We start from the raw sequence: 10,704 nt of genomic DNA on the forward strand, positions 1-10,704 counted from the left end.
CTATAAAAATGCATGTATATAGTCTGAATCAATGCACTCACACAGTTATAGACGAGAGGGGTTGGATTGGGTTGGGTGGGGGGGTGGTAATATTCCGTAGTAGGCTTATCCAATTGGACATTTAGTCATCGGTGCGGCGTCTCGTATTACCTTTTAATTGGAATCAGAGTCGTCTCACTTTACTTCTTTTTTCTTTCTTTCTTTTTTTTGCATTGGTTAAAGATTGAGTTGAAATGGGTGTAAACAGAGTGCAAACAGCTGATTTAGTTATAAACAAAATGACTAAATTGCTATGCCAGCTGTTTTTCCAATAAGACCAACGGCACCCAATCGGAAAAATCTATACTCGCGTGTGTGTGTGTGTGTGTGCGTGTGCGTGAGTAAGACAGCAACAACAATGTGAATAGGTACAAAGTGCAAAAACTGCCAACAACAACAACAAACGCAGCGAAAATGAAGCGAAAGTGAACGAAAATTATAACAACAACAACAACGCATTTAATTCTGCTGCGACAACAGCAGCAGCAGCAGCAACAACAAGAACAGCTGCAAGGATGGGCGGACATCGGCTGCGACTGCGACTGCGACGTCGGCGTAGGGCAGCGACGCACACACTGAAAGCACTTGCATTTGAATATTCATATTTTTGGTTAGTTTTGCAACACACTTCTTGTTGTTTATTATTATTTATTTTGCCAACACTCAACACACACACACACACACACACACACACAATTGTTATTGTTGTTTATTGTTTCTGCTGCTTTTCACATCGATTTGTTGCACTGTGCAGCTGACGGCGACTGCGACGTTGCGGCGCATTCTGCAATTGCAATCAACTTACAACTCCGATTTTTTTTTTAATTTTTACCACTTTTTATGCATTTAAATTCAATGAGATTTTAACGAAAACTGAACGCCACAAAAGAAATATGTTGAATTTTCGTTTTGCAACTAAAATAAAAAGCAAAAAAAAAAAAAAATCGGACAAAAGGAACAAATTTGACGTGAGCGAGAGAGAGAGAGAGCGCGCGTCAACTGCGAGAGCGCTGCGAGCGTGAGAGCGCCGCACACAACGACGGCAGAAGCAGCAGAAGAAGCAGCAGCAGCAGCAGCAGCGCGTGCGATAGAGGGGGAGAGCATTAAGTAAACGAAACTCGTGCATGGCAGATTTGCGCAAAAAAAAAAAAGTTTTTTTGCAAAAAAAGAGATGAGTAGAAAAGTCGTAGCCACTTTAAGCATGGACTGCCCGTGGCAGTAACAACAACAATGAGGGGTATTAAACAATTTAGCGCCGACGACGTCGCCAAATGGCAAGCAACAACATAAAAAAAAAACTTTTTACGTTTTTTTTCCACTACACACACACACACATATATATATGCATGTACATTCATGTACGTACATGCACACACAGAGTCGTCGGCGTCCACCAACACGGGGCGCACCAACACACACACACACACACACACACACAGAAACACGCACACGCACACAGCGTTGCGCTTAATAGATTTATATTTGTTAACTGTTTAGCACTTGTATTTGTTGTTTGGTAAATAAATCACATTTTCAGCGCAAATGTTGCATTGCTGCCGTTACTTTTGCTCTCTTTTTTTTTCTTTTTTTGTGCCCGTTTCTTATTCAATTTGCACGCACACACATACACTGGCACGAATGTAGAGACACGCACACATGCAACTCGCTCGCACTCACTTTACACACACATTTTTTTTTTGTGATACGTTTCGGCGCTGAGTGCTGCGTTGTATTGCGTACGAATTGGCTTTGCATTTAGCGCTTAACACTTTGCCTGCCATTTACTTATTATGCTAGCGCTTGCGGTATTTGTTGCTATTTTCAATTACAAACTTTTCACCTTGAAATTTTTACGGCAGGCTCCGAACGGTCGACAGATTGTGGCGGTCGGGCGATATACGCTACCTCGGTACGTTGCAACACTGACACTGTCTGACAGTGTGGCCGGCAATGCGATACTGTCAAATTGCCAAATCGCTGCGCGCCAGCCAATCAAATGGCCGTGTTGCGGCAGCGGCCGCAATTCGCTAGTTTTCTAACACTTACTGCTTTTTGGTATTTAATAAATATTGAATATAAATTAAATTGATGTGTGCCAAGTGTTCTTGTTGTTTGTTCCTTAAAATTAACTGTATTTACTTTGCTTTTTTAGAAATATTGCTTGCTTTCGCATTTAACAACATTTCACAACAACAAACTAAACAATTGATTTAAATCATTTTCAACTTGTCTATAATATTATTTAAATACTTAACTTTTGCAGTTGCAGCTTACATTTTATATTGTTTTTACATTTAAAATCTGCCCGCCTTTCAATAAATTTCCTGACTTTCAAATTAGTTGAGCGCAAAACGATTTCAATGTGGCGGCAATTGTTGTGCGGCCTATCGATAGCTGTTGAAATTGAAACTATCGATAAGTGCGGCAGCTGTCGTTCGCGATGCAGAGCTGTTGCGCAGCTGTTGCCAAGCGTTCAGCCAACTCAACGAACTCAACGAACTCAACGCTGCTTGAAATGACGACAGTTGACGTTTAAAGTTTCGTCAAGTTAAAAGCAAATGTAAACGAACTGAATTAAACTTTATTAGCGCTTCTCAGAAGGAAAGTTCAATTGATTAAAGTTATTTAATTAATTTAAATAGACATTTTTGCTAGTTGGCTTCCATTGAGGCGCAAAATCAATTTGGGTGTATAAAAATCACGCTAATGATCGACGGGCCAACCCCTCGGGCTCGCACCACTCGACCGTCTGGACATTGGAACGTGTTTCGGATTAGAATTAAGCCCATCTAATAATGGCCTTTGAGCTGCTGCAGATACCCAACCCTGAACCCCGCCCCCCGCCCACGCAACAAAGTCGCATTTAAATTGCAGTCAAGCAAAAATCTTGGCCAAAAGCAGAGCAAGCCCTGCCTCGAGGCTCGCGTCGTGCCGGACATGTTTTCTGCGTAATTAGTGCAAAGTCCGGCGCAGTGCACCCTCCACCCGCCACGCACCCCCTACCCCGCCGCCAGCCCTTCGACAAATTCGCATCCCTGCTCGAACGCAGCGGAGCGTATGGAATGCCAGGCCCCTTGCCCCTTGCCCGCCCCTTGCCCTTTTCGCATTTTTGCTTTCTTTAACAATTTCCATTTGATTGCATTTCGACGCCGGTAAGCACACACACACACACACACACACACACACACAGGCACGCATGGCATTCATTAGTGTGACCAGCGTCCAGTTTGGCCTGAGCTTAACTGTCATTTCCATAAAATCCCATAGCCAGGGGCTGCCTGGCACACACGCACACGCACACACACGCACACTCACACGCACACACACACACTCACACACACACACACACATATGCGCGCACACACTCGACGACAGACGTATGCAAAACTTTCTCTTTGCATTTGAATATCTCCACTTTTTCTCTCCCCCCCAAACTCTCCGCTAGCCCATAATTATGAAGATGAATGTCCTTATTGCTTTTATAGCCTTTGCATGTGTGTGTGTGTGTGTGTCTGTGTCTGTGTGTTTGTGTGTGCCCACATTCTCCATAAATAATGCTTACGGTCACACTCTGCATACATTCGCTGAAATTTGCTGCCCCTTCCCCCAATTTGGAGCACTAAAACTTTGCCCATGCACCGTGGTTCAATGTCAATTGTTAAGCTAAACAAAATGTTAAATGCAGAAAAATTGCACAAAAATAAATAATTAAAATTCTAATGAAGGAAATATAATAAAAATAAAAATGTTCAACAAGAAAACAAATAATTGAAAAATAATTAAAAAAAAATTTGTTTTATTTTAAAATGTATCAATTTTAAATATTACGAATTACGGCCAATAAAAATGGTAGATAAAATTTAAAAATATTATTGTTTTTTTTTTGTAAGAATAAGCATGGATGGAAAGCTTTGAATCGAACTATGGTTCTTCATTCACGTACTTCATGCAATTTCAGCATATTTTCAAATAGATCAGTTTTTGTTTTTCACGGGCGAAAAGAAGCGAAAAAGTTATATTTCAAACAAAACTAGGCCACGGGCAAGCCGGCAATAAGTCTTTGATATGTTAAATCTTGAATCTAGTAAATCTTTAAGCTAGTAAACCTAAATCTAGCAAATCTCTAAAAGGAACTGAATTTCGTCAAGTGCTCAACGCTCTTGCACCACTGTGCGGCGCTTAAGCTCTGCTTGCCGCTGCGGCTGCTGCTGCTTCTTCTTCTTCTTAGCACGAGTCGTCACAGCAGCAATAATAAAGGCAAATCCGACAGGATGCTAATGCGTATTTAGTTATTTTCCTTATGTGTGTGCGAGAGAGTGTGAGTGTGTGTGTGTGTGCGTGTGTGTGTGTGTGTGCGTGGGAGGAATTGGGATTGAGAACTTGAAGCGTTTGTTTGTTTTATGCGCTGCTTTAGATACAACACGAGTGTTTGCCCATGTGTGTGTGTGTGCGTGTGTGCGTGTGTGCGTGTGTGTGTGTGTGCTCTTAGTTCTCCCTTGTCATATTTGCATATTATCGATTTTGTTGGCAAACCCATTGAATTAGAACAATTTCTGGCCACATCCGCCACACTAAGATTAACAAAAAACAAGTAAGAGGTTCTAGTCGGGTGCTCCCGACTAGGGTATACCCTAAACCCTCTTCTTCTTCTACCATCAAATGCATATATATATTCCATTTTAGAAGCTATCTGTCAAGTTTGGTGACTCTAGCTCTTATTATTTACCAAAACTGCCCAAAAAACTGCATATCGATATCGATTTTTATCGATTGCTTGGAAACGAAGTAAGTTATCGATTATCGGAAACAAACTCGATCTGCGCGGGAACTAGGAGCACCTGCATCTAATTTCAAGTCTCTAGAACCTATAATATCCTTGCGTTCATACATACGGACAGACGGACGGACGGACAGACAGACGGACATGGCTAGATCGACTCGGCTATTGATGCTGATCAAGAATATATATACTTTATGGGGTCGGAGATGCTTCCTTCTGCCTGTTACATACATTTGGACACATACAATATACCCTTATACTCATTTTGAATGGGTTCAGGGTATAAAAAAAAGTTTCTTAAACTTTTCCAAGGCTGGATTCTTGGATAATACTTTATATATATATATACAATATATATAACTAGTTTTGGTATAAATAATAAGGTAACTGTCCAGCGCTTAACGCTGGGCATATGAGACATATTTTTATGGGAAAGTAATTCACGCCGAAGATTAAATACCCTGACAGACATGTGGCTTACGGTTAGGCAGATATGTGAGCTGAATTGAATTAAATGAAGAAGCAAAAACACCCTTTTTTCGATTGATTCTTATATATATACTATAAGATATAGTCCTGCTATATTGATGGTATTTCGCATATATATGAAAGGAGCACAGTTAAACTTATGAATGCCGAGTTCGATCCAGAAGAAACAAGCAAAGTTCTCTTTACAGAAACTTTGACCTTTCGTTTCTCTGGTGGCTATAAGATATACTAGTCCGATACTGATAAGATTTGGCTTATATGTAGGAAGCACGGTTAGACTAAAAAATGTCAAATTTACTCAAGATAACTTGAAAAACCAATCCTTTTTTCCCTTTAGAACTTACTTTTTGACCGATCTTTCCTATGGCAGCTATGCGATATTGTAGTCCTATATTGATAAGATTTGGATCATATATTAGCAGCATTGTAGAACTAATATATGCCGAGTTTGTTCAACTTATCTTGATAAACAAAAAAGTTTTTCAAACAAGAACTTAATTGTAGATCAATCATTCATATGGCAGCTATAAGATGCAGTAGTCCGATAATGATAAGACTTCTTAAGCCTAGTATATTCTAGTATTTGTTTCCGATATCTTGAAAAAACAAACAAGTTTTTCATATAAGAACTTATTTTTCGACCGGACGTTCCTATGGCAGCTATGTGATATAGTGGCCCGATCCGGCCAATTCCGATATATATACTGCCAGCAGCAACAAGACGAATATTGACCAAGTTTCATCAAGATCGAATCAGAGCTGAGCTAGTTCACATAGTTAGTTAGATGGTTGGATAGTTAGAACATGGCTCTATGGACTCTGCTGTTCATAAGGATTAAGAATATATAAAGCTTACAAGATCAGAAAACTCTTCTTCTATTACACATTTGATGACAGAATTATGATACCCTCTATACGAATATAAGATAATAGATAAGATAAGATAAAATAAGATATAAGAAGATAGATAAGATAATAGATAAGATAGAAGATAATAATAAGGAAACTATTTTTTCACACATTCAGTTCCCGACATAGCTTAAGCATAATATAGACAATATTACAGGGTATATGCCCGACCCGAACTTCTACTTAAAAGCGAGCCCTAAATTTTCCATCGATTTAAGTAGCTTTTAGGCTTAGCAAGAGCAAGAATACAACAAAAACAAAATTCCAAACTAAACAATTCGATTTGCGAGCTGCTCGAAATTCGACACGAAACGTGGCCAAAAGCGGCTGTGAGCCAATTCGAGTCCCAGGGATCAAATATGGCAAAGGCCCAACCTAAGCGGATTTCGACAATTTAAATAGAATTTTGTGAGGCTGTTTTTTTTTTAAGAGGGCAACATGTCAAACATAAAACGACACGGGTCCAATTAGATTTGCCCCAAGCCCAACCCCCTGCATCCACTCCCACCCAGCTTTCCGTTTTGGAAAAAGAAAATTATGAAAAGTAACGAACTGAAAATCAAATTGGTATTGTTGGCCTCAACTGCGCCTCGGGGAACAATTACCAAGAGGCAGCAGAAGAAGCACAACCTTAAATACTTGATATGCAGCACAATTTGCCAATCAGATACCCTGTATTTGTGGATAATGCGCAGAAGGGGTATACAGGCAGCAAGTGGATGCATCTGGCTTTCTTCATTTCATAAAGTATTCTGGTCTGTGTCGTATCGATAAACGCTTCGATCTCGAGAACTATGAGGGCTAGAGACTTGAAATTTTGGACACACAACAAGAACTGTTGTGGGAAACCTTTTTGTTTGTTCAAAGATCGGGCAAGGCCGGGGTATATTAGTTATTATAGGTCATAGGGAACAGTACGTGGAGGGGCTGCATATCTCGAAGCTTATACGAGCCAGTCTTCAATTTTATCATGTCAGCTCTCGTTCCAGCCTTGGGCCTTGGTATATACAGCCTTTGGTATGCCTTGTTGAAGAACTGAAAATTTCACAAAGATCGGACTAGAAGCACCAAAGTTATTCGAGAATAAGTTCTTTCATACAGGGAACTAGGGTAAAGAAGAAGCACAGCTACTGCAAAAGATGTGTGTGTGTGTGTGTATGCAGGGTATCATCTAGTCGGACACAGAGCACTTTGCTTTGTTGTAAATCAAATTAGATAAAATAATGAATGAAACAAAGGAATCGATGTGAACAATTTGTGTAAAGTTGTTGCATTAAATTTACGGGTTTTTCTAGAGAATTTGGGGAGTTTGAGCATTTTAATATATATACAGAGAAGTGAGAGAGAGAAGAGAGAGAGAAGAGAGAGAGAGAATGCATCGCTGGTTCTTTGCAAACGAGCGCGAGGAATGCCAGCCGCCGGCGGAGGAGCTGGCGGCGCTGCCGCCAGACGAGCAGCAGGGCGAAGAGCCGACCAAGGAGATTGTCTATACGGATTGGCCATTTTGTGTGCGCATCAAGATGCCGCTGCAGGGCAACGAGCATGTGGCTATTAGCGGCAACTGCGACGAGCTGGGCAACTGGGATCCGAAGCTGGTGTACATTATGGATCCGGCGAACTGCACCTGTGCGGGCCAGTGCAGTTGCCGCAAATTCGAGAGCCGGGTGCGCATACCGCGGCACAAGGATATCGAGTATCGATACTGCATCGTTGGCTACGATCCGCTGCTGGACGATGTGCTCATCCGTTTCTGGGAGGTGATGCCGCAGCCGCGCGTGATACGGCCCTGTCACAATATGCTGAAGCGATGCGAACACTTTGGCCTGGAACAGGGACCTGATGCTGTGCTGAAGGTGGATCGCGGCTGGGCCACCACCGAGACCTTTGTCCAGTTCAAGATCTTCAATGCGCCCTTCATCTGGCTGAAGCAGACGCCGCGCCTCATCTATGTCTATATGCAGCCCATGTACGAGACGGAGCCGCCCGATTGCGGTGTGCGGCATTTGGAATCGCTGCGCCTGTCGACGGCGGCCGTGGCGAGGCGTCGCACCACAATGCCCGTCCGGCTGGACATGCAGCTGGCCTACACGGAGGTGGCCAATTTACGCAATTCGTGCAAGCTGCGCTATCAGCCGCCGGCGGGCGCCTGCTGCGGCCCAGCGGATCTGCAGCTGTTTCACTGCACGCTGCGGCATCCGCGCGAGACAATCTTTCGGCTGGATCTGTACACGTTCGCCTACAAGTGCGCCCTGGACGAGCCGCCGTATCATTATGGCTATGGTTTCATACAGCCGGAGCAGCTGATCGGCTCTGAGGGTCAGGTGCGCGTCAAGATTACCTGCGCCTCGACGCATCGGCCGCTGATCGAAATGAATCTCACGTATTTGATAATACGACCGCTCGAGTCCATCAGCTGCAACCTGAGCGTCACCTACGAGCGTTTCTGGCGCGAGGCCCATCTGGCCCTGGACATCGGGCATCGCGGCACGGGCAACACCTATCGCCTCGGCGACAATGTGCATCGCGAGAATACTCTGTTCAGCTTCAAGCGCGCCGCCCTGCATCATGCGGACATGGTTGAGCTGGACGTGCATTTGACAAAAGACGCCCAGGTTGTGGTCTATCATGACTTTGTGCTGCGATTTGCCTTGGGCTCCGCTTGGGGCGTCGAAAAGCTCTCGGCAGATCACGACGTTATGGTCTTTCCGCACGAACAGCTCAGCCGCCTGCGGCTGCTCTCGATGGGCGGGGCCAAGCGAGGCGAACACATCGTTGTGCCGCTGCAGTGCTTCAACTATGACGAACTGCGTCTGGCCCAGCCGCTGCGTTATGCGGCGAGCGACGGCTGCTCCGGCGACTGCGATCGTCATTTGGAGTCGCAGCTGCCATTTCCGCTGCTCAGCGATGTCTTCGATGCGGAGCGGGGCGGTCTACCGGAACAGCTGGGCATTATCGTGGAGCTGAAGTGGCCGCAGCAGGACAGCAAGCGGCGCTGGCAGGATCAGAGCTCGAAGCCGTGCTTCGATCGCAACTTCTATGTGGACACCGTGCTCGATGTGGTCTTTCGGCTTGCCGGCAAACGGCGCATTGTCTTCTCCAGCTTCAATGCGGACATCTGCATCATGATACGCTACAAGCAGAACTATTATCCGGTCGTCCTGCTGCTGGTCGATCCCGAGCAGCCCATTCAGTTTCTCGATCAGCGCGTCAATCGGCTGGAGTACGGCGCCTTTCTCGCCTACATCATGGAGTTCTTCGGGCTGAGCCTGCATACGAACACGATGCTCACGCAGCCGCTCGTGCTGGGCCTCATCCGGGATCTGCGCATGCAGTCGATCACCTGGGGCATGGCCAACAGCGATCTGAGCCACCGGGACAAGATGAAGCGCTACGGTTGCGTCGGCGTCACCTACGACCGCATCGATCAGCGGGATCAGGTCGGCGAGGAGATGCTCGGCTTCATCTACTTTATCGATTCGCTGGCAACGCGAAATCATATTCGCAATCTGCTCGAAAGCGAGCGACAACTCAAGTGTGCCAGACCCTAACAGAGGCGGCAACTACGATTCGATTCCAATCTATCAAACAAGCATTGTTATATTTTTTTTTTGAAAGGACATAACCGACTTCCATCAGAAACTCGATTTTATTGAAAGAGCAAATTGTTTCAAATCGAAGTGCAAGTAAAATTCTTTTAAGTCTAAGATCTCTTTAGCTGAAAGTTTTGGGCGTAGGTGGCAACGCCATGCCAAGGCGAAGGCAAAGCTGGTGTTCCGCAAGGTGGCAGCACTGTTTCTTAAAACTGTATTACTTATTTGTCATGCACATTGACGAAAGTCTGGCAACACTATACCAAAGGGCAGCTAAGCTAGTGTTGCCATAAGTTTAATTTTCCGTAAGCTGGCAGCACTCTTTTATAGAAAAAGCGAATTGTTTCAGCTCGAAGTGAAAATAAAATTGCTTTAAGTCGAAATCTGTTTTCAAATTGGCTGAAATTGTGGGCGAAGGTGGCAACGCCATGCCAAGGGGCAGCTAAGTTACTGTTTCGCAAGGTGGCAACACTGTTTTTTAAACTATTATTTGACATTCAGGTTGACAACAAGTTAGCTTAAGTTGTGGGCGCATCTGGCAACGCCGTGCCTAAGCGCAACTTTGTTGTTGCTGCCATATGTTAAGTGTTCCGCAAGGTGGCAACACTCTTTCTAAAAATTATCCTAAATTATTTATTTAACAATCGGATTGACAAGTTAGCTTTGATTGTGGGCAAGTGTGGCAACGCCGTGCCATATGTTTAGTCATATGGCAGCACTGTTATGTAAAATTTCTTGAAATTGCTAGAATTTGGTTTAAATTGTGGTCGTGCAATGCCAAAGAAAACCTTTGTGTTGGGTGTTGTTAAGTACTCAAGTCTGGCAACTACATGCTCAAAGGCAGCTATGTTGGTGTTGCCATATGCTGAGTTTTTATAAAGGTGGCAGCACTGTTTT

At 44.0% G+C, this 10,704-nt stretch overlaps 1 protein-coding gene across 1 annotated transcript; it reads left to right on the top strand.

The window, feature by feature from the left end:
- The first annotated feature begins 7,590 nt into the window (after positions 1-7,590).
- LOC115765460 (glycerophosphocholine phosphodiesterase GPCPD1) lies at positions 7,591-9,765 on the top strand. The gene has a single exon (XM_030709024.1). It carries the CDS (start codon positions 7,591-7,593, stop codon positions 9,763-9,765), a length of 2,175 nt encoding a protein of 724 aa, XP_030564884.1.
- The last annotated feature ends 939 nt before the right edge of the window (positions 9,766-10,704 follow it).

The sequence above is a fragment of the Drosophila novamexicana genome, unplaced genomic scaffold (genome assembly GCF_003285875.2).
Source record: "Drosophila novamexicana strain 15010-1031.04,08,12 unplaced genomic scaffold, DnovRS2.1 tig00000974-arrow-arrow-pilon, whole genome shotgun sequence".
Lineage (NCBI taxonomy): Eukaryota > Metazoa > Arthropoda > Insecta > Diptera > Drosophilidae > Drosophila > Drosophila novamexicana.

What these genes read in the sequence shown, in the direction of transcription:
- LOC115765460 (XM_030709024.1), top strand. Translation starts at nt 7,591, where the DNA reads ATGCATCGCTGGTTCTTTGCAAACGAGCGCGAGGAATGCCAGCCGCCG.